Here is a 25,503-nt window from a genome sequence, read left to right on the forward strand (position 1 = left end):
TTTCTGAAAATGCTAATGAATGTGCATGTTAATGAAAAGAGGTGGCAAGTCCTCTCTGCTGTGAAGGAAAAAAAATATTTTTTCACCCTTCCTGTACACCCACCCCCCACATGCACACACAGACACACACACACACACACACACAGACACACACACAGACACACACACACACACACACACACACAGACACACAGACACACAGACACACAGACACACAGACACACACACAAACATCACTGGTGATCCGCAGTGTTACAAAAGCATCGCAAGGGAAATCTGGAACACGTACGCAGAGCGGAAATTCAAAACAAATGCATTTACTTGTACCGCCGGAATGTTGACAGTAATTAACAGCAACGTGGAGGGGATACCCAATTTCATGTGTGTATGTGTACGTGTGCATGAAGCAAAGCACTGATTTCTCCTAATTCAAATGAGAGATTTTGAAAGATGGCCGTTTTCAGAAACTGTCAGTTTACATACTTTATGTGTCACAACCTAAAAGGGACTCTGACAGTTAAACTGCAAGTACGAGGAGGCTAAATTTACAAACACACAAGGTCAGAGTTTCTTCTCTCCTGCCTCAGTAAAGTGCACTAGATAAAAATCTTCTTGCAAAAAATATGAGGGGTATCAATATCTATGAGGTCACAGCTCACTACATCCTGCCAAATTCAACTATAAAATCGATTTTCAGGCCAAACGCTTAGCGAAATCAGTGAGGGCAGAGTTTTCCAGCTGTATTACTTTATGCCTTTTAAAGCAGGAAGATAAAATGCCTCAGGCTTATGATGGAAAAGGAGCACCCACTGATTTCGAGGCAGTGATCTCCAAACACGATGAAAAGCACAATGATATGGTGAATGAACACTATAATAACAGTCACATTTTACAGAAGACAGCAAGTTTTCAATGAATTCATGGAACATAAACAATATTATGTAGGTCTATAATGGATGCTGAAGATGGAGCATTGATTTACAGAGATAATTACAACCTGCCAAGGGAAAGCATTCCAGCAAAAATCCCTTCAAGGAACAATGGCATTAAACATCCTCAGGATTTTTATTGCAGTTGTCATCTGAGAAAATAAAGCTTCTTTGTAAATTCCCTATAGCCTTAAAAAACATTTTCACATGCTTGACTGGGTTAATAAATAATGGCTTGCCATTGGAAGAAGGATTAGATGGAGTGGTTTGCTCCTGGTGGGTCACATTCTAATCTTCAATAAATGAAATATGAAGGTGGAGTTACCAATTTGTAAGACCATGCTTACGGCCAGCGCACTTTAACAAGGCAAAATGAATTGAGGCTACGGCCAGCAGCGGACATTTCCTCTTTTGGAAAATTTACCAGCAAATAGCAACTGGAAAAAATCATCTGGCTGGAGTCAAAGACAAAGAGCCGGAAGTATAAAATGTCAGCGTTAACACTGAGAGCGGTCATTTCCATTTTTCCCTGAAAGCAAAACCCGCGCAGATCTATTCCCGTCCCTGGCCCGCCTTCTCCCCAAGAGGGGGGTTTGTGGATCCGAGCGCAGACGATGACACACCATGGAGCACAGTGGCAGGGAGGCAGGTGACTCATTCCCCGCTGACAAGGGAAAAATAACCCCTTCAGACCCATTCCCTGCAAATCTTCAGGGATCTGACGCAAATTTCGGAATATACCACCATGGACCTGTATGATATTTTTCGGCCCAACAGGAGAGGCTCCAGTTTGCTCACACATGGACCTCAAGTGTCTATGCATGTGCATGTTTGAGTGCATGCACACACAGACACGCAAACACACACACACACACACACACACACACACAGACAGACATATTAACCTATTAAACTTTCTAAGCAAAATAAGAAAGACTTCAGTTTGCTTGCACTTGGACTTATGTTTCTATGTATATACAAGTGCTTGTTTGTATGTTTCTATGTATGTCTATGTTCTCTCTCTTTCTCTCTCTCACACACACACACACACACTTGTGCAAACACCCGCACAGTTTGGCTGTGTGCAACATCGCTCGCACTGTTTCGGAAAGTGAGAGCACTAAACCCACTAACAACATTTTGTGTGCCTGCAACGCCTCTACCAGCAGCGCCTTTCACCGGGCCTGACGCGGGGCCAGAGAACTCCGGGGGAGGCTGTCATCCTCAGAGGTGCACAACTCGCAGTGTCATTTGCACGACTGCTGCATTTCTACAGCCGCTGGATTTCCCATCCCCCCCCCAGTACCCTTCAGCCATGGTATGTCACAGGAACATTTTGCTCTCTCTTGAGTTGGCGGCCCCCTCCTCCCTCCACTCTCCGTTTCAGGGACGCTGCTGTCACAAAAGTCCCTCTTATCGCCAGCGACGATAACCCTTTCGGGTCACCCCTCAGCCTCCTCCCGTTTCGGCCCGTCCCTTTGAATGTGTATCCGCCACCAGACGCACGGACCCTACCGAAATGATCTGTTAGGCACTCTGACACAAGAGGAAGATGATAAATCAATGTCGCTACACACAAAGTGACCTTATCACACCAGTGATGCCATAAACCAAACGACTGAGAGTCACACACAGCGCAATAGTTTACACGGCTCAGAGCCAAACATCACGTAAATCACACATGCGCAGAAAAGCAACGTGATTGCGGCAATCGAGGTGAGGAATATTAATTAGCAGAGGCAGTGTGAGGAATACTAATTCCACACAACCCTCTCTGACATTCCATAGGGAGTCGCCAGTGAGAAGAAGACTGGATTCCCAACAGTAGCAGCCCTTGTAACAAGATAACTGCACGAGCGCTGCCACTTTAAATTGTTCAGTGGTCGACGGCCTTTCCATCTGCCCCACTGCTGTACTTCTGTCCCAACCGTGCTTTTAATTTCTGGATCTTTTTTGAGGCTGCAACAAAACAGCAATTATGGTCTTGCGGGGGAGTCCAGCCCTGGGCCTGGGAGGGCCAGTGAGGGGGGGGTGGAGTTTCAGCAGTGTCGTCTCGCCTGTGGTGTCACTGGGGTTTTCGCGAATGCATCAACACAGCTGAATGCCAAACCATTGTGTTCCGACACTGAATGTGGCTGCACAGACCCATTTAAATATCTGCCACTGCAATGCATCTGTATTGTGGTGCGCTGTTTCAGTTTAACAAGATTTACTGCGACTCTTCTGTCCGAAGGCGAATTGTGACTGTCCTGCTGAAATGCAGCTTGGGGTGCCACCAAGTAATGAGGCCGGCCCCGGGTATTTTTAATCCACCGCCAGTGTGAACAGAAATTAGAGACGAGGGCGAGCGGGTTTGAAAACGATATTGAAATACTGCTGCTCTTGTCAGCATCTCAACACCTGCGGGGCGGGGTGGTTGGAGCTGAGGGTGGGAGGGTTGATCGTGGGAGCTGGGGCTGGTGGCTGCGGGAGGGACGAGTGCAGGAGGCTGAAGTTCCTCTCCCCGTTTTACGCGGGCGAGCATTCAGAGGGGCCAAGAGGCCTAGTAACGCTGCCAGTGCTGCCGGTGCCCCGCACTCTGGATCCGAGGCGCTGGCCGAGCCGAGATGCGGGCCCCGCCCGAACAGATGCGGCTCACAGCATGGACCCTCGCAGCCGCGCTAGGAAAACTCAAGACAGGGGAAAATCACAATGGCAGCAGAAATGCAAAACGAACCTTGCTTTTTATAAACCGCCCCATTCCATCATTTTAGAGGAACTGTCCTTTTTGCAACTGGTTCAAGAAGAATGGTAACTGCTTGCATTTGCGTGGCACCTCTGCCGCTGCTTAACAACCTTACACCAATTTGCAATCCCTTCCATTATTTAAAGCTTTGCTGCTGCTAAACACCAGCTTTCCTGGCCCGGAGATCAATTACCGAAACTGAAAGTACGAAACCTGCTTTATGGGGCATGCTGGTATACATACTTTTACTGCATAGAGATGAGATATGCTGCTGCAGGAGAAAACGTGAAGTGGATTAATAAAACATGTTCTCAGAAAAGCTGGCTTCAACTAGCGCTTTTTCAGCCACAAAACGTCAAATTAATGTATTCCTTCGGCTCCGGATATCTGCATTACTGTACAAATCACATAGGCAGCATTCTCGGAACTGTTCTGTGAAAATCGTTTTGAACACAAGAGTTCTTATTTTCTAGCCAAAGTCTGAAAAACTAAACGGCTCCGGATCTCTCCTACTGCTGCTGGTTCAGATGCACCAGTCCTGATAAAGAAACTGGGCAAGCGTGCAGTAAGTGCTTCCACATCTACAGCTTGCTCAATCATTTCTCATTCTTTCTTGTAATCTATGTACATATATACAGCACCGACTAGATAAATACAATGATGGCCTGACTTTTGATTTTCAGCCAAAGATCTCATCATCAAAGCCTCTGTGCAGCACTGTGTTAGGTGGACCAGAGACCTGGTGCATTTTGGCAAATTACACAAGAATTTCACACAGGCTTTGCTTTGGTAATCTCTGAGGCCTGAACATTCAATCTGTCTCAGAAGAGGGACTGGTTCTGGATCAATACATGCGCAATTTTCCCATGAAGGTATTTTCAATATTTCAACATTTAACTCTTTTATTTAGGCTAGTTAATTAGTCCCTGAAGTCCATTCTCCACGTTTTTCCCCTACTGTAGACAATCTCACGTGTGAAGGAGATTACCACTGTTAACACCGCGTGAGGCAATTCCCAGCCTTATTCTGGTATTAAAGGCAAACTCTATATGACGGTTTTTCTTTCCAACTGACATCTCTCTTAGACATGCAGAGGATGGGGTTCTGCGGAGGGAGCTGTAGTAGAGGACACCCTAGCACATCTAGCCAGATGCGGCTCACACCTTGAAAATGGACCTCGCCCCAACAGTTTCAGTTCAGTGCGCACAGAGTAATAACGTCCCGATCCGATCTCAAAGATCGGTATCGGGGCCGATCAAGGCATTTTTTAACTGATCGGCGTCGGCTTTATCGAGCACTAACCTAAGCCCGGTCCTTTGTTTTACGTCAGCTGTCACACAGGTGTTGTAAACGGAGAGCACAATTTGTGGCAGGACGCGGCTAAAATGCCTGCAGTCCAACATGAAAGCAGTCCAACAGCCACTCGTGATGTCTGCAATGCGAGCATTTCACGAGGCGGTAGTAACAGAGCTGCAGTCAATATGAGAGAGCGGGGCACAACCTAACACATTTTGGTTTTTGCGAAATAATTTTAAAAATATTTAAGTTGGAATAATAATGTTTTTATACAAGCAACATATACATCTCTGCTACAAACGAACACTTGAACTTTGCTTCTAACACCTACTGTTCATGTACAATTCCACCAAAAATAATGGGAAGTGCAATGTTACAATTTACCCCATGGGTGGGGTTAACTGTAACAGACAGAGGGTTAGTTGTAACACTTGCTAGGAAAGTCTGATAAATTAGTGCAGACAAATTTAATTCAATGTAATTCTATGTTGTATGAAACAAATATATTTTCCAACCATACTGCATTTTATATTATCTTTCTATATAACAGACAGACAGATCAATCGATAGACAGACGTCAAATTATATATGAATACTGACAGGAGACTGTGTGTCAAAAAATGATCCCTTTATTTTTTGTCCACAAGGTAAGACAGCAAATAAAAAACATCACAGGTCAGCAAAATCTGGAACATTGTTTCCGAATAACTACAGCTGTACCAACTGTTGTCAATTTAATTGATATACATATTTAAAACCGAAATACTAACATCTGTAAGATACTAATAAAGCAGAAAAAAATTCATGTTTTCAGATGTTTTTTTCTTTTTCCTTTTTAAATCCGTGTAAACATATGAAACAAAAAGACAAAATGTACCTGTGCACCGGCAACACTGTAAAATTGGCTGACCAATGTTTCTAACAAATGAATAGGTCAACACAGTTCTACTCTACACCTTTTAGTTTGTTTACTTGGTTATTTTGTTAAAAAAAACAAATGAAAACCAATGCTGCACTAAGTGGAATTGTGAAAAAAGCCATAAAAATATTTTTAGTTTGTTTACTTTGTTATTTTGGGAAAAAAAAAAACATTAAGGAACAGCTTGGATGCAGGCAATTTTTTTCTCACACTGCAGAGCTATTCAATCGTCAAGCATATACGTTGGATTGATTTTAATAACTTCAATGTACTTGAAGTGCGCGTTGTGCAACTGTATTATCTAGGAAAATTCAAGTGTCGGATCGGGACTCGGCAGATACTCAATGTTAAATGACTCGGATCGGGATCGGGGGCAAAAAAAAACTTGATCGGGACATCCCTAGCACAGAGCGTGCAGTTCGGTGTGCGGCTCAGACCAGGAGATCTCCGTCTGGATGCGACAGGCATCCTGATTCGTGCACACTTCTCTCTCTGCTCCATAACATGAATTTCGATCTCATTCTGTGCCATGAAAAACGCTCTGAATTAGCACGACTGTGGCCTCTGTGAAGAACGGGGTTAAATGCAAAGACGGGACAAACGGAGCTTTGCCACCCGCGCGGCAAACGGCCGGCTGTTCTAGCCCTCGGTGCCAGCGGCTGCAAATAAAGCACACCGAGGCAAAATAGAGGTAGCACACGGCAAAGTCCCAGAAGCACACTTGTGGGGAGGAAATTCCATCCTTGACAGCGTTTGGAACACCCTTATTCTCTCTGTGCACTGTCCTGCCAAGGCATCGCTCTACAGCTAAGGGCTTTGTGATTCCGAACAGCTCTTGGACTGAAACACAAGCCTACCCTCAGTGCGAGGAAAAGGACACTTTGTGGAAAAATCTCGCTCGGCTTTGACTTCGCTGGCTTTGCTGCGGTTGCCTGAAACGCACGAGGCTGTGTGCTGAAAGACACGCACACACTGAGAGAAGAGCGGAGGATTTAGGATTCTGTTTATCTTCTTTGTGCGAAGGATATGTGCCCTTCCGTCTGGCGCTACGTCAAGCTGTCACAGTGCTCAGGGAAGAATGCTAACGGGCGGACAAGTCACATCAGTGTTCAAAACACGTCCAGAGTGACGGGTGGGAGAGGAACCTTTTCCGACCCTTCGTACCTTGGATGACGCCTTTACATGAAGGTGTTGACCGCCGTTCGTAAAAAGGTCAGTGCTCCAGAGAATGCCCAGGGGCGCCAGAGAGGTTATCATCATAGATATCTGAGGTGTTTTCAGAGCTGTCAGTTTAACAGGAAAGCATCCGACAACTTCAGGACAATTTGATTGAAATGTTCTGAAAGCCCTGAAGAGAGTGTGACAGCTAGTCCAAACCTTCCCAGGAGGCAAAAAATAATGAGAACTGGACCAGAAGGTGAAAAAGGGAACTAAAGGACAAGGAGGTTCTGAATGGAGAATGGAGAGTATTGGTCCAGCAGACAAATGTGTTTATATGTGGCAACTTACAGACTTGAACACTGTGGCAGTTAGGGGTTTTTTTTCCTGATGTCTTTAATGAAACGACTGATGAGACATGACGGGGTAATAAAGCTGATGAGGTAATTTATGTAACCTGTGAGTCTGGCAGTTATCAGAAAAGACAAACTCAGAAAGTAACGTCTAAGCCCACAATGCCGTTGTGCCATCGGTATGTTCAGGGACGGAAGGCAAATCAAACAACAAGCAAGCTTTCGCAATTGATGCGCTGCAAGCGTCCACCAACTTCGGCACTGCAGTCATGGCGTTAGCCAGCTCTAGCACTGTGACACTTGCAAGTGCACATACAGTACATAGGCCAGCTACTGAGTGTATCTGGGAATATCTCTGGTTTGCTTTTGCGGTTCATTCTGTCTTCCACTTAACTCTCCATTCAGTTGTGTTTGTATAACTTTTCAGGATACACAAGGATCTAATGTTACCAAACAGGCTTGTACCCCGATTAAACATGAACATAAAATAGTTCTCAGGCTACTGCCACTCTCATAACAAGCCATTGTATTTTTTAATACTGCAAAGGTGCTAGTGACATACCCATTTTACAATGTCTACCCTTGCACCTTACAATCCACATCATTTACTAGTAATATATCCATCAGTTATATACATACATATTCAACGAGGTGTCAGGGGAGAGAATGTATGGCTGCATACAAGTCATTTTACAGCAATATGATCACTTGTTAATTGACAAAATCCTATGAGAACTGCATCGCAAATGGACCAGTTCTCGATAGGTCAATGGCACCTCTACACATCACGTACATATTAAATAAGAACGCATAAAAATGATTGATTTATTACATATTCGTCTGCACCAAAGGTCAGGAACAAGGCAAGGCGAGGCTCCAAAGATTCTGTGTTTATGCGCTTCCTACTGTGCTAGGGTTTGAGATACAAAAACCGGTCATTTGATTCAAGACCTGCGTTTAAACTGATGGAGAACCTGGAGTACTTTGGAACAAAACAATCTTAGTTCTTCAACAAAAAAATGAAATAAAAGCATAGAGCAGACACATGTGGAACGAGTGCTAAACCTTAGCGTAAGCGCTCACTCAAACGATCTCATGACTGAAAATCATAATGTTTAAACGCACATGTAAGGTTTAGAAAGCCGAGCCCAAGGGAACACTATCCACACCAACAGAGCAGCAAAACAAAAGATAAGGAGACACCCAAACGTTTTGTTCATTTTGCTTACAATACAGATCAGGTCAAATGTCGAACTACAAGACAGCTTCTTTAAAAAGACGTGACCTTACTGAATTTCCATCATCATTTTCCAAGTGGCATAACCCATCTTAGAAATAACATAACTATTTTTTTACCGGTGCACTAGTAACAACTCTATCCTTATTCATAAGATCAAGGTTCACAGTTCCACTTTATCCATTCTTACTAAATATGATGTGATAAACATATCCAGAAGTCCAGTAAAAGTGGATATGGCAATAACATGAAATTGTCTGTTATTGTAATTAATTAAATTAATTATTATAATGTAATGAATATAATAAGATAATAATTCAGACGTATGCCCCTAACACATTCAGAGCAAACACAAGCATCATGCTAGCACAAATACCACTTGTAAAAACAGATATGATATACACAATAACTGAAATGTAACGAGTGAAACCCTACTATTGCAGGGTATTATAAGTTAAAACAGCTTGTATTACCTGAATGCTAGTCAGCTAGTTTCATATCAGCCAGTGTTGTGCAGGATGTTGCATAACCAAGTCCCTTGACTTGAAATGGTAAGTAAAGGGTTGTACTGGAGTAAAGTGTGCCGCCAAAGTTATGAAAGGCACTATAGCTATTCTAATTAATACTGCACAATGAAAACTGTTGTATAGAGTTGCATAAGCACATTGTTATAACCAGCTGACATTTGATGTCATGAACACTGCTCACGTGAATGCAAAACTTTGTTCATTGTTTGTATGCTGGTAGGGTCCTTTTAAGTATCAAATAGGATAATTCCTGTTTGGTATCCTTGTGAAAGTTAGGAGCTGATTTATAGAACTTAAACATACATGTAAAAAATCAAATCACCCCCTATTGCAAGACACCAGTAACCAGTGACTTACTTACTGCCAGTTGCTACCAAGCCAAATTCTAATTGCTGGCAGCGACTTATAGAAAGATATGCTTTTATTTTTATTGGACCTTGCATTTGGGGACACATTTGGGGATCAAGCAACATATTGTGGCAGCATTAAGGGAACCAAAATGTTTACACAGCCTCCTTTTCAACCCAGTATGCTTCCCATGTGAATGAGGTCCATGCAGCAAGGAGGGTGAGCTACTTGATTACTGTATTATCTGTAGGACTAGGTGACTAATGGAATGACGGAAAATCTGAATACAAAAATATAACACACTATGAAATATAGCTTTAATGTACCTGCACCATAAGCCCGCAGTGTACACATCACATCAGTTATGTTCTGAAATACAAAGCTGCATTATCTGAGGAACAGTAAAGGAGAAGTCTCTGCTGCATGTGTGACACTCCGAGATGTTTTTATCTTTGCAATTAGACCAGAACTGCCTCTACGCAACTACCCACCTCAACACACACATTCACATTCAGTCACTCACATATGACCATATGACACCACATAAGAAGCTACTGTGTAGGCAAATATTTTATGTGTGGATTTGTGACACTTCAACGGCAGACAGAAACTAGAGAGAAACTAGTCAAAATCCTTGGTACTTTTTTCCGTGTAATTACACGCACAGTGTCAGCAATTAAATTAAATGAGCGGTGAACAGTAATCATTTTAAAGGGGGCCTGATATGTCGCCAACGTTTACATCACCACAGCAATTACCGCAGACAAAAATGATCACCGACTGACATTTACTGACCTTTTTCTCCATTTCAATCTATGCAAAATGTTTAGCTGGTGGACATAGAAAATAAAAAAAAGATTCTAAAATCTGCCTGTTTAGTCTCTCCCCCACTCCGCCCCACCCTAGGTAATTAAACAGAATTCCTTGTACATGATCAGCCGAATCAGAGGCTGAATTTATCAGCGTTCAGAATTTCCCCAAGAATACTGTGTAGCAGCCGGGAGGGACAAAACTGCTCAGTGGGAAGAGATACTGGGACAGGCGCCTGCTCCAGCAGGGTTCTGCCACTGCCGTTCTGCACTACTGAAAGCAGTGAGGCTGCAAAGCTAGCTGTAAAGCAGAGCCTTCTGATGCAGATCTGTGCTGCCACGGCCCTCCAAAAAAAAAATCTTTTCGCTGGAGCCTTTAATTGCAGGATTAAAAGCATGAGAAAAATTTGGGTCTCTCATTACCTCTCGTTCACTCTCACGCTCTCCGTATCTCTCATTTCTCACAGACACCGAGAGCAAAACTGAGAAACACTGCAAACAACAAAGGCATACTCAGCATACGAATCTGCAGTACGTGACTGTTGTTTCCCCAAAATAGATCCTGACTATCTTAAAAGGATTCCACTGTCATCCAGACAGGGATGTCAAAGCTGTCAATGAACAGCGAGGAGAAAAATAATTAGCCCGGCTGCTGCTGGTGGCTATAATGGAAATGTGTAAGTGGCCTCTTGACGTCCTATGAATCCCTCCCGTGGCTCACGGGAACAGAAAATTAACTGCTTGTTACCTCCCCAAGGGTGCCCATCCTTTCCAGCAGCACTGGCATTGAGACAAACCCCAGACAACAACAGGCCTGTTCGCACACACGCTATTCAGAATCGCAGAGCTCTTTTTCCTAACTTTAGCCTCTTGTCTCCTCCCTTACTTTACGGCAGTTCCCTCTGGAGCAGCGCACGAGGCTAATTCGCAGGGTACCAAAAGAGGGGGGACCCTGGCATTGTGCCATATAGTGAGGAGGAGGATTGCATTTTCATGGCAGTGGGGCTGAGGGCCACTCTCTTACATCATAGCTGTAGGATGCCGGCGGGTTTCAAGGCCCTAGGGTCTCACTTCCCAACCTGTGGCCACCACGAAATACCAAGTCTGGGATTAATGAAAGCGTGGGATGGGAGGTGTGGGGCTAGGTGTAATGCTGGTCAAAACGAAATTATCAACCACAATCCACATCTCGTGACAGATACCGCTCTCAGGCGAAGCCTTCTGTTACAACCTTCAGATATATTTAGTACCAGTTTGGCAAACAATACATCTTCCTCTTCTTAACATCTGTATGGCTAAATTGGTTCAGCATGGGGTCATAAATCTAAACTGTATAATTTCAAAGAAGACCAATGAACCTCCCTTTCTCTCTATTCTCTGCTTCAGTGTAATATAGCAACTATGAGTCGGTGAAACATTGCAATTTTTAGGCACTCTGACATAGGAAGTGACTTGTCTACCTTACAGCTTTCCTTCCAAGATGGATTGCTTATCAGCTCTGACCAGCACAAAAGGAATCAGGGAGAAAACTAACCAGAATAAGACAGGTCAAAATGATGCCTTCCCGTGCCACTATATAGGGACCACTACGGGAGTCCCCTTGTAAACGAATACAGTTTTTGGTTTGTCTGCAAACACTCTGTGAGGTCTACTGCTCTGGTACCACAGCATCACACATACCCTGTTGGTTAATGCCTTGTGAGAGCTCAATCTGCCCGAGTCCCATGTCAGCTAAAATCGCCACTCCTCCACAAAGCCTCGTTCAGCCTAATTACACTCTCCCCCCACATCCCTATCCAAGCTTTTCTGCACTCTGGAGTGGAGCCGATTATAAAATCGCACAGAGTTCAAAAGGTCAGGGGATAAATATCCCTAAATAAGGGGCCTTGATTCTGCAGGGTGTAGTGCCACTTCCCATCCAGCTGAAAAGTATCTGACGTACTGCCACTCTGCAGTGATAATAAACCCAGCGAATGTGAGAGTACATACTATAAGCTGAGAGAGTCTGATATGTGCACAGAGTGGGGGCTTCAAACAAAAAAACTGATCCCGAGTGATGCTAATGAGCTTCTTTCTCTATTGTAGAAAATATGTCACTCATATAAAATTGGTTTACTCATAAAATCCATACCTCCTTCTTGTGGCTTTATGGGACTCTTAATTGGTATCTGCGTGATACCAATATGGGCCTTAACCATTTAAAACTACATTAAAAAGACAAAAAATGGGCTGTACCTGAAGGTGGGGCAACATTGCTCCTCGTACATAGTTTCCACAATAAAACATGAATAAATTCAAACTAAAACATAAATAAATGCTCGGGCATATCCATGAGTTTACTTCAGTAGGTATTCAGTCATTGGGTTTCACTTCACTCTAGGTGTAAGTGACAGTCTCCCCAGTCTGTCTGACAGTGAAAGTAGCCTCATCTTTCACATTCCTGTAAGGTCAGATATGTGAGATAACAAGAGGTGACATGTGACTTTGATAACGAGCTTGAGCACCGCCTGCTGAAGGTCTCAGATATGAAGCCTGTCAGATAAAGTGTGGATGAGGGAGACTGTCACAGACTGAGGTATGTCCATCCCCTGGAATAGGATCAGGGCTGGGTGGCTGGGTGTGGAGCAGCAGGTCACTCCAGGCTAGAAGGTTTAAGAATATGATACGAGAGGGCGCAGACCGTTTTGTAAGGACTAATAACGCAGCACAAACACAAAATTCAAATCTGAAACTGGTTTGATTTGAAGGGAAAAGAGGTTGAATACAAGTGACTAACAAAACAACACAGCAGCCCCTACCCTCTATACCACAATCAACACCCTCAACCGCCTTGGCTGCATTCCTGCAGGAAACACTGCGATACATATTTGCACATGGAAGGAAGCTGAGAAGCTCGCAAACACCTTCTGGTGACAGAGCTGGGTTAGCCATGGAAACCGACTTCTTTCAAGTCTGCAGAGCGCATGTGAATTTGCAGGGAACCGGACTGGAATCCCACTCCACTCTGAACTCTGGTGCAGGCACCTATGTCGAACCTGTTCTCATGGAAATGTTGATTTGGACTTTCTGGTGTCGTCTCTATAACGTCTATAAAGGGTCTGTAACGCAATTATCAGCGATGAGGAAACTGTGTAAGTAGAGCCAAGGTTAGGGTTCCTACACATTTTCCTTTTCAAAATTCCATACTTTTCCAGGCTCAAATTTCCAGACTTTTTGGTAAAATTTTTCAGACCATATTTCACATCCGAGTACAAATAGCTAGATGTTTATTGTGTAAATGTAAATGGTTTTTAAAATCCAACTGTTAACATGTATGTTACATTCTGACTATGTAAGCTCTTATGTTGCCAAACAATTGCTAGAAGATTGTAGCTAGGTACTGTAGTTCATACAAATCAATTAACACCAAACACATGAGTTCGATACGCAGCATTTTATTCAAGCTGCAATGCTAAAACAGTGCAATGTTATTCAGTTTTTGTCATGTATTCATGTGAACTGTACACGAACATCCCTTCTACAGTAACAGAAGGCATGTTCATGTACAATTCACCAGGGAACTAGAAAAGAGAACTAAAGTCCATTGACATTTGCTTCATTGGCTGTGAGAGTAAAACATAAAACATACTTGTAAACACTGTTTGAGAAATAACTATAAATAAAGTAGGGCTGCCGTCACGATTAATCGAACAGCTATTTTTAGCACAATAACAGCTATCCCCGGTATGTGGTGTTAGGTTTCTTCCGGTATGTTTTTTCCCTTTAGTCATACCTGATGCAGAAGCACACCTCCAAAGTTCAGTGAAATGCTTCCAGGGCAGTGGCGGCGGGTGAGCTGGGAACAGGGGAAGCCTGAACACTACCTTTAAATCTATCATTACTTTCAACCTGTTGCCCTTTATCCTCCTTGATTAACAATAAAACAAATCATTCAAAGAATAATTGACACCAACGGCGTAATTTGAATAAATGATTATGCTTGCGAAACACCGCAGAGGTCTGAAATTTGTGTGCTATTTCAAAAGCTACAGCATGAGAAAAACAGAAATGTTTTTCCATACTCTCTCTTCTTTTTTCCATACTTATCCAGACCTGGAAATTACTAAAATCAAATTCCATACTTTTCCATACTGCGTAGGAACCCTGCAAGGTAGAAATGCCAACTGTCTATTTCAGGAAGAGTGTTTCGGCTTCAAAGAAGACAATGTACTCGTGGCGCAAGCAGCATTCGAGGTGTGAGTTCTTCCATCTGTATAAACACATCACCACTAAAACAGAAAAGACACCTGACACTCTGCATCCAGCGTCTTTCAGCCCCAACTACCGATACGAGGAAAAATGTGAAATTTCTAGATGTAAGCTAAGGACAGATCTACAACAGTCAGTGTAATATAACAACAGCATTATTTAAAAAATTCCATGGTGATGCATTTTGTACAAATGAAAGGAGACCCAATTTTTACAGGCTCCATTTTTCATGATAAATTGCAGGACATCTCAACAGGTCTGCCTGCTGTGATTTGCAATGTCAACACCATCTTTCCATTCCAATCAGGGACAAAGTTAAAAAAGCAACAAACTGGGGTCAAAAGGTACCCTTTATTGGCTGGTTTCATACGGAACAACTGCCACGCAATTAATACGCCACACAACATGCTGGATAACAGAAGGCCACGCGCGCAGAATAAATGAGAAGGGGGAAAAAATCCTTGTGGATCATTAGACAAGACTCTGCAGAGGGGGGACGGTCACGGCGTGTGGAGGAATCGGCGAGCTAATTTGAAGCTGTAAACATCACTGATGTTGGACTTCAAACAAAAGAGTACAGAGGGAGAGGAGAGGAAGCCACCAGAGAGCCCGTACGAGCGCGTCCTCGCCATGGGTTTCCTATGATCACACCGCCGACTCTAATTGAGGGTGTCGGTGGTGGAAGGAAGCTTCGCCACTAGGCGAATGGTGAGCAGCCCCATTAGCTGCAGGAACGCAAGAACCAGGCGAAAACTGAGAACGGTCGCTGTTCGCCAACATCGAGACGCGTGACGTGTGTTTCGGTAGCGGCGCGGCTAAGTTTACTTCACTGTTCTGACGGATCCAGCCGTGACAATTAGAGGCAAAAATCACTGATAGTCCAAACAAGTCGGCGGACCAACCGCTGCGTCCTCCTCATTATTTGTTCAAGAAAGTTAAGCGAGTCCCGGTGAAACGGGGAGAGCTGTACACAGCGAGACCCTGCTGTTCTTTGACATCACTCTACGAAGGGAAAAAAGGAGCTGGGAAAAGTAAGGCGAACACCCCCCCCCCACCCTGCCCCCACCTTAACAGTTGCTAAACAGACTGAAATAAAACATCAATATCCACTCCCTGTGCAGCCGCAATCCACTGCTAGACTATTCCCCGTCGATTTATCTAAACATTTACATTTATTCATTTGGCAGACACTTTTATCCAAAGCGACTTACATAGGTTACAGTTCTTTACAATGCTATCCATTTATACAGCTGGATATTTACTGAGGCAATTGTGGGTTAAGTACCTTGCCCAAAGGTGCAGCAGCAGTGTCCCAGTGGGGATTGAACCGGCAACCTTTCGGTTACGAGTCCTGCTACTTAACCACTATGCTACACTGCCGCCCCGTGCTCAAATTCCACAGAGTACAGGTTTTAAATGGGAAGAACTCCGAGGACCTCCAGCAACGAGTACACAAGAATGCCGCAATGTTCCGCAGCGTGCCTTTCAGACGCCGGTGAGAAATTTCGTATTCCGACTCCGCGCCATCAGGCGCCCCTCTCCAGCACCTCTGACGGCATGACAGAGGACACGACGTCACCTCTAATTGGGGTCCTGTTTACAGGCAGCTCTAATGATATGACAGGCCCTGCGCAGAGGCAGCTGGATGAGAGTGGCCGTAAGGGCTGGGGCTGGATGCACAAGGGGCGCCGGGTCGGTCCAGGGTGCGGTATTTCACAGTCTCACACAGGATTGGACTCTGGGCTCTCGCCTCCTCCCTGACAGAGGACAGCAGCGGTCCTGGAGCCACCCTCCCTTCCACACCAACCATCTGTCCTCTTCAATTCCAGCTGCGGATAAAAGCTCGTTCACTGCCTGCACTTCCGCATAATGCAGGAGATTAAACGCTGAGGCTCCCGACAAAACGTTTCCATTCAGCTCCCCCCCCCCCCCCCCCCCCCCTTATCTTGGATGCCGCTTTCTCTTCGGCAATTAGTGAGTTGTGGGTTGCCGTGGGAACCCTCACAATCTTCACCCACAGCTTGGGAAGCGCAATGGGCAAGAGCAGAAGTGGTATTAAACTGGAACATGCATATCCTCACAAGGACGGTCTCAGTGCATTTTAAAATGGGTGAGGGACCTTCATTTCCTGTAGTGAACAAATCAACACAGCTACATAAGTTCTTCAAAGGAACGTTACTGAAGGCAGGTACCCTCTTTCCACATCAACCTCCAAGACACCTGTTCTGTTCCATTCTAAGAATCCCTCCCCATCAACCTAACAATATGAAATTTAAAAAAAAACTCCCTTATACACTCGCATATGGACTGATATAAACTAGATGTTGAAACATCAAAATGAGCTAAGCTTGTAGGAACTTGCCCATATTAAGAGTCCAGCCAATGGCAATCAGCTCACTATGGCCTGGGGAGAGATCTAAACTTGGGCCTGCTGTTAAATATTTCCCAATACTAGCCTTGCCTCGAAGAACCTCTATTTAAACATTACCTGCAACATTTACTGTTTCTAGATTCTAATGACATACGGAAGAGTCTGTTTAACTCTGTTAATGGGGGAACGCCAATGTCTCCCAAGATTGGTCTTCATGCTATCTGAAAAAGAACAAAATACACAATGGCACAAATGATTTAAGAGTGGAATGCAGTTCCTTTCACACCCTTGGGCTGGATTGCCAGGCTGCTGCTACCACGTTTACAGAAAGGAAGGAAGTGTGAAGTATTAGGCGATCCGGGGTCAGAATCATGGGATGTTGACAGTGGTTGGTGAAAGGGCAGCAACAGTAAACCCCCCCTGCATGAGGGAGAGGAAAACGCACATTTACTCAGAACGAGCCACCAAGCACCTGCTTAACTCATTAACGTAACTTCAGGAGGTGACTTAACTGGCAGAGCTTCAGGGTACAGGTTTTGGAATTGCGGTGCCACAGCAGAACGTTTGATCACCCAACATTTTTTTTTCGATCACATTTCTATTCACTGAGGCAAAATGGTGTTGAGAGCAATGTGAGGGGGAAAAAAAGAGCAGAATCCAATCTCACTACTTACACCGCACCCTGCAAGACTGTACAAGCTACAGGCCTCCGGTGAGTTGCTTCAGCTGGAAAATAAATAATTGGGAAGGCAGGACTGGAAAACATATGACCAAAGTTACGTAACGCAGAGGCAGAGATGGGTGGCACTATGGCACGATGGGCAGGGGAGTAACCAGAGGGCTGTGGGCTTCTCTCTCGCTCTTGATAGCCTTCATCTGGACTGCTTCAACAGATATTAAAACTTTCTATCAATAACAGACAATGGGCATCTGCTAAGCAAATAAATGGAAAAAAAAATGAATAAATAAACACAGACTCTTGTCATTATTCAATCCAGGAAGTGCTTCCCTTCAGAAAGGGTGAGAGATTCTGTTCGCATAGTTAGCGGTGTTCTGTAAAAACACTCCAGAGCAAAGTCAGGTGAAAGAACTTAACACTCCCTTGAGTTTCTGGAATCCGTTCAACCAGGAACGGCTGCAAACACAGAGAAGTCCAGTCAGGCTGCTTTGAAGCGGTAGCTAATCTTGGAGCAAAACCCGCGAGGATTACTTCAAGATAAACGTGATCCCTCATTATTGGTTTCTCACATTAAATGACTTTGGACAAAATACAGACGTCTGTGACCAGACGGAACATGGATCCTCACTTCTATCCTCCCAACGGGACCCTGTCCAGCAGTGGATCTGGTCCAGGGCGTGAAAGGACGAGAATGCCCACAGTCCAAATCCTGGCTAAGCCTCTGGCTTATTCAGTCAAACTGGGTCACTGCAGTTTCCCTCTCTTGGTGGTGAATAAGGGCTTCACCTTAAACCATACTGTCTGCTTCTTTCTGATCACATGTTCCCACTTTCAGCCTAGTATATACTGGAGAATCGTATGGAACCACAAGATGCACATTCAGGATTCTGCACATCTAGCATGTTTTCCAGCAGCAGAATGCTGTCTTACAGCATTTCAGAGAGTAATTTGGTAGATGGAGCTGAGAGTGGTGCTGTGGGCTGGAGGGTTCTCTGTTCAGCTGCTAACTATGCTGAGATCTCCACCCTTCAAATCCGCGCCCCTTCGAATAAATCTGTTAGATTAGCGGAATGCAGGATGTGTGGAATGCGTAACCCTTGCGCTGTCTTTCACTGTAAGCCTGGGAATTTGTTTGTAGCAGCACTCTTGTAAGACCATTCATACTGAGAGCTCTCAAATGTATGGAAGACGAAAACACTGCGGCATTGTTTCAGAGCTGGTGTGAAGTACAGTCCCTCTTCGTGAAGACTGGGTTCAACCACCTCATTAATTCGTGTGAATGGATCACCGGTTTTCACCAAGTAAACACTTACAAATGACCACAGTAATGAAGGTAACCCTCAGCAAAACTCCCAGCACCTGCGAGGAACGGTCAGACTGACACTTGTTCCCAAGGATTAGAGTCCGTATACCGTACTGAAGAACTATTCTTGTTCACTTCCCTGCCATTCACAATTAACCTTTCATTAAACACACACCGCACACTACCTTGACCTGTTGGAAACTAATCTGACAGACTAGCCTAAGTCCTATCCTTCTGCCCGTTACGTTCAGGGTTACTTTTAGGCCTAATCAAAAATGCCTGCCTTTTTTTACTCGCTCAGGGGGGAAAAGTAACCAGACGGAAAACGCTGCACTGAGGCATCCAGCAAATACAGCTCACAAAGAGCGTAATTAAAAGTTGAGGACTTAAAAATCTGAGGCAGTGCAACTCATGCAACTGCAATGTACCAACCAGCATAAAATGTACTGCTTTCTAACAACATGCAGTCAAGCAGTCAATGAAAGCAGATTGCTGTAAAGGGCAGAATGAAAAAGCAGCTCCTTGTAAAAGCTTTATTTTAGGAGACTGTAATAGTCAAGGTCTTCAGTAGCTTCAGCTTTTCAAATGCATCAACAACATGGAAGCAGTTAAAGATTTTCCCCTGTACCAACCAGCCAGAGCACTGCAAATGACAATCCGATGTAACACAAAATTGAGGCTGTGCCATGCATCCATTAGGCGTAACATGCTTCCTTCATCCCCAGGAATAAAAAAAAAAAAATAAATCTTGTTCTCCAAAAAGTAGGAACTTCCTTCCAAAAAGGTCAGATTTCTCCCCACAGATGCCTGCTCCAGACTATTTTTTCATACTGGCAATGTTATAAAGCATCAAGTGTTTCATGAAAAAAAAAAAACTCTTGTGTAGGCTAAGACATTTCAGATGTGTGGGATGGATGGCAGCAGAATTTACAGATTTGGGAAGCCCTCCCAGCTGTAACAACAGGCAGGTGCAAGGGCCACAAAGCAGACAGGAAATGGAAGGGAGGAAGTCCACCAAAGGCCACAAAGACCAGAATGTTTACTCTTGACAGAAAAATGTACCACTTTGCATTCTCCACCTTAATTATGGATTGATTCAGCCCATAAAACACCCAGGTTCAGGAGATGGTCAATCTGTACATCACCAGAGAACAAGCGTGCCATCATATGAAGTAATGGTTAAAGCAGGACCAGTATTTCCTCTAGCATTTCATATCTGTGGCACAGTGCCACGTCTGAATTTGGGAAAGCCACATTTACTCAGCTTGGATTCTGTAATTATGTGTATTCAGACACAACTTTGCCATACTATTTTCACACACAAGGAAACTATAATTTCCCTACCCCCTATGAGATCAACAGTGTCATAAGATCTGCATTCATTTTTTTGTGAATAACTGAGTTCATTGAAACAAAAAAAGTAGAACAAAAAATGAACTGCTAATTTACAGAAGCAAAAGTTTACAACCAGGTAGTGCTGGGCGGTATACCGGTTTTAATTTCCCGTACGGTATGAATTTTTCATATACTGCCATACCGTAGCATAGCTGAAGCAACAGCTGTAATGCTTCAATAGGCAGCAAATTACATAATATTGTTCCCCACTAGAAGCGCTAAGGAGCGTATTGAGGGGGGGCCCCCATTAACTATGCGTACCCTTCTTACTAACGGTTATAACTTTATAACACAACAATTAATTACCCACAACCTACTCTCTTTAACAGGGCAAAACACCATGGCACACAACAATTTGTGACACATAAACAATTTGTAACACCAGTGGCGGCTGGTGAGCTGGAAACAGGGGAAGCGGAAACACTACCTTTAAATCTATCATTACTTTCAACCTGTTGCCCTTTATCCTCATTGATAAACAATAAAACAAATCATTCACAGAATAACTGACACCAATGGCGTAATTAGAATAAAAGATTATGCTCGCGAAACACCGCAGAGGTCTGAAATTTGTGTGCTATTTCAAAAGCTACAGCATAACCAACAATAATGAACTGCTGTGGCTCTCACTGATAGTATAATAAGATGAGCTACGTTGTAGTTATGTACAGAATATCCACTTGTATGTATTTTCAAATAAATCAGTTGTACTTTTCTAAAAACCATCTACACATCTATTATTATTGCTAAAAGTACAGAGAATTATTATACATATAAGAATGTTAGCCCTCCCTTCCAGAAGAGTGCAATGTCACAGTCGAAAGAGACCCTAGTTTTTCACATACTTCTTAATGGCACAAACAAACAGAGACACGACACATGTAATATAGTAGTAAACTGTAATAGAAAATGTCACCAGAAAAATGGGATGACAGTATGTTTTCACAAGACTCAGTGTAAGTTATTAAGGATAGATTCCCTATAAAATATGTAATAACAAACTTCTGGTAAAACAGGAGGTAATGCATAGTTCACTGAAGCATCTGCCAATTCAATGTAAGATACTCTTTCCCATAGAGTCATTCCAAGCTAAGTATACAAGGGTTTTTGGACATGCTCAGTTAAGGAATCAGTCATTTACTTTATTTGTATTTCCCCTTTCTATTGTGAATCATTTAGCTGATCATGAATCAACTGAAACATATACACCTTGTCTTGAAAAAAATACCTAGGCTAAATTCTTCATGGTAAAGCCTTAAAGTCTTCATCATATGTAACAGCACATTCTTTATGTTTAAGGGTGCTGTGGAGGGTGGGGCTGAAGCTGAAATAAAACTAGAATTAACATTACCAGTTGACCCCATATCTGGAAGCCTTTCAAATGTCGGTATTTCAGCTTTGGTAAATGTTTGTCAGGAGACAACCTGGATGGAATTTAAAAAAAAAAAAAACACCAGCGTGAGTTAAAAAAAAAAAAAAAAAAAAAAAAAACGCCAGGTGAATTCACTTAGGCAAAATCTGAGACGGACAGACCACCAACCTTGTATAGCTGCCATAGAACGGCCCCATCGCACTTGAAAGCAAACAGATGCCTTGTACTTAAACGAGCCACACGTTGTAACTCACACAGGCAATATCTCACAGGCAATGAGGTGGTTCGAAAAGAACATAAATCCCAGGCAAATTATTTACTTCAATTTCCAAAATCACTGATTAAGTATGTCTTTGGTGGATCTAACAGAACATTTTCCAAGCTATTCAGTTTCAAATGCTTAAATGTCCTTTCAGGTTCTGATTACACAAGTTAATACGATCTGTAATTTACAACTATCGTGTGACAACAGAACTTGGTGTCCTTCAACAGGTGCTCTTTGTGCTACAAACAATTAGTGTTAGGCTAACACATTAACTTGGACAATACCTTTATAGTGGAGGCTGTGAAGCTACAGAAGCAATCGGCATGAAATGGGACATTTACAAGTTTCTCTGCTGCATCCAGTAGAACTCTAGGCTCTACACAAACACGTCATTTCTGTGATCTAATTACTGTCTTCCCAAATCACTCAGCCTTTGTTTGAATGCATTACAGTATCATTACATTCTCTTGGAAGTAAATGCTATCTAACAAGGCTGACAGTGCACAGCTACCCCAAGCTTAGGAGTTTCAATGCAGGCACATTACAACTAAAAGGAATAATGAAAGTTAGTTTTTGTCTCTAGCTTCCATGTCTTCATCAGTAAAAGTCAGGCTTCAAGCAAGTTTTATCCTGAAAAATGCACTGGCTCACCAACTATACAATATGGACTGCATAAAATTCCAAATGATGGGAAGTAAACAAAACAGGCTACTATTCTAAAAAAGGAAGTGTACAACTGGACAATCCAAAAAACACTGGAAGTGTTCTTTATTCAAACTAATATGGGAAACAAAACAGTACTGAATATAAATAGAGGGTGAAGCTCAAGCACCTTTAATTTGTAGACGCCCCCTGGAACCCTCAAAAACAAGGAAATAGAACAATGATGGCAAAACAGGATGAACTGTGAAGCTGTTTGTTCATTGTCCAAGTGCGATGGGGTCGGCTGAAAATATGATGTGAGCTGTAGCTTCCTTTAGCAGTGTCGTTTTAAAACAATGGGCTGCACACGGAGCACCCTGCCATTCCATTCCAATCCCCTGTGACAAGACTACCCCACACACCACAGCACTCATTCAATCTTCTCATCAGAAGAACTGCTAAGATTAAAATTCAAGACAAGACACACACAGTTCTGGCCTGGGGGACCACTACGCATTGCACACATGTCCAAATCAAATTATAGCATGTTCTTCATTCTCCTTCTGCCTTTCCTGAGAAATAATGACAATTACAAAAAAGCAAAAACTATAACTCAAAGCAAACCTTTCATTCAAAACATACAGTTTTGTCTGAAAGTCAAAAAACATCCCACCATTTTACAGATTATTTGGAGGGGGAAATCCACACTACCTAGAAGGTGGGCTGCTATCATTTCCCACCCATTCAGCTAGGTTTAAAGACTGCCTGAAGTATAGAAGTAGCTACGAACTTATAGCTTCAACACCAAGAAAGCTCCTTCATAGCAGTCTTGGAATGAGACACCTAAGAAGGGAAATACCTACTATTATCCATAACACAGAAATAACAAGCAGTAGTTCCACAGATGTATACTTTTTTGTTGTTTGTACAAAGGCAACACTCACTCAAGATTCAAAAGCCTCTGGACTTATATAGTTCAGTTACTTTACATTTATCCCTCTTATGTGCAAATAAAAACATATTTTCTACATTCCTTCAAAGTTTAATGTTTTTTTTTTTGTTTGTTATTTTTTTGTGGGGTCAACCTAATCTGATATATTTTAAAGTATCAGCTATATATAAAGTATCACCTGTGCTCAAAGCTTTTCAATATAAATATACAATCACAGCTCTGTGCGGAAGCCAGGCAGAGTGCTAGGGATGGAAACGGTAAATATTTCAAAAGGTAGGTGTTTATTAGTTGTTGACAAAACACAAAACTTTCATGCAGGTCAGACAGACTAGTCCTGCGACTTGCTCAAAACCCGAAATCGAGAAACCGTTTATTTACATAAAATATATAAACAATGCTAACGCAGACTTTTGGGTAGGCAGACTCCGTAAGCAACGTAACACCACCACGGCTTGAAGAGCCAGTCGCGCTTGGTTGTTTGCATTTAACTGAACGCGGCGCACACCTATTAGTAAACATTTAGCTCGTTCCAAAAAAAATCTGCCGTGTAAAATTAACTGAGATGTTGCCGGCTGGATAGCTAACTTGGTACCCAGTCAGCTAACATCCCATCAAGCTACAACGGACCCTTGGTTAGCGAACTGTCGATGTTGTTTTTTTGTTTCGTATCAGACAACAACAAGGCTCAGGGATGTTCCTATTGTTCCGTATGGAGACATGTTGGACAGCGTAACTTACTGCACCTCTGTCTTCCGACGACATTAGTTAGCTTAACTAATTCTAAAACAAATGCATATGCTATATCTATGTAGCTTGCTAGCGAGTTGGCTGGCTACCCAATTGTGTGTGAATCAACGCAGCTAACGTAGCAAGCTGGACGTGGGTTCCCACATTCCATTATGAGCGCGTGAACAGGGCCTAGTTTGTTATGGACAGCCGCTTTTCCTTTAAGACCATCTGCAGGAATATAAAGGCGATACAGCTGCCAGCAGCAGGCAACGTAGGTGCTAGATACCTAGAATGTAACAAATCCGACAGGTAAACTGCGGAGGGCTGCGCATTTGGCGTTTATTCTCTTTTTAACTAACAACAGATAAAATAAACGTGGGGTTCCCAGCAGATTTCTAGGCTTTGCAAAACAGTGACCGTTGCCATCCGTGACTGTAGCTAATAGTTCATCTGGGCAATGCACACTTCACCGCCCTAACATATTAGCTAACCACACTGCTTAAACTGGCTGGCAAGGCTATGTCACGGTACCGAAAAGCACTTGTACTCTGCCCGAGTACAGTATTTAAAGTGTTTAGCATTTTTCTCCACGTTTGCCTTTAATTTAGTGAAGTCCCAAGCGTACAAAATGCAGAGCTGGCTAGCTATATTTACCTTGTACACATCCCCGTAGGTCCCGCTTCCTATCCTCTGAATCAGCTCGAAATCCTCTTGCGGATTGCGTCTCGAGAGGTCGAAACTGGAATTCATCGTTAGAACCACTGTTTCCGAATCCAGTCGCTAAGTTCGTATGGACACAAATTATACAGATAAAAAAACAAACAAACAAATCAACAGACGGCGTCAGGGAAAAATCTCTGTCTGACTTCACTGTAACTTTAACATGGCTTCCACTGCGCAATACGCGTGCGCTGTAGCATTCGAGAACGCTTGGAATGGGAATAGACCGACAAGGATGGGCAGCAAAGTTGACAGGGAGCGGGCAACGAAATCAGATTACTTATATTCGTGACAAAAGCACTTCTTGGAAGAGGAAGCAAGCGTGTGAATCACATTGAAGTATTGAAAAGTACCACTAAAGTGTAAAAACATAGCTATTGAATCAATAGTATTGATAGAGTTGGTGTCGTCTCAATGTTAATTTATATTAAATTGATTTTTTAAAAATGAAACACAACGAGAGGGGGAAATTAGTTATGTACCTTTCATTAAACATAGCATTCTATCATGTACATTTTATTAGTTC

At 43.1% G+C, this 25,503-nt stretch overlaps 1 protein-coding gene across 5 annotated transcripts in view; it reads right to left on the reverse strand.

The window, feature by feature from the left end:
• The window catches only part of LOC118791344 (mitogen-activated protein kinase kinase kinase kinase 3), an 84,213-nt gene extending 59,078 nt beyond the window's left edge, over positions 1-25,135 (reverse strand). For all 5 annotated transcript variants that reach the window (XM_036548669.1, XM_036548705.1, XM_036548687.1 and 2 more), the window contains exon 1: positions 24,912-25,135. In XM_036548669.1, the coding sequence (XP_036404562.1) occupies positions 24,912-25,007 (96 nt within the window). In that variant the 5' untranslated portion in view covers positions 25,008-25,135. The remainder of the gene's footprint in view (positions 1-24,911) is intronic.
• Between the last annotated feature and the right edge of the window lie 368 nt (positions 25,136-25,503).

Source organism: Megalops cyprinoides, chromosome 1 (genome assembly GCF_013368585.1).
Source record: "Megalops cyprinoides isolate fMegCyp1 chromosome 1, fMegCyp1.pri, whole genome shotgun sequence".
NCBI classification, from domain to species: domain Eukaryota; kingdom Metazoa; phylum Chordata; class Actinopteri; order Elopiformes; family Megalopidae; genus Megalops; species Megalops cyprinoides.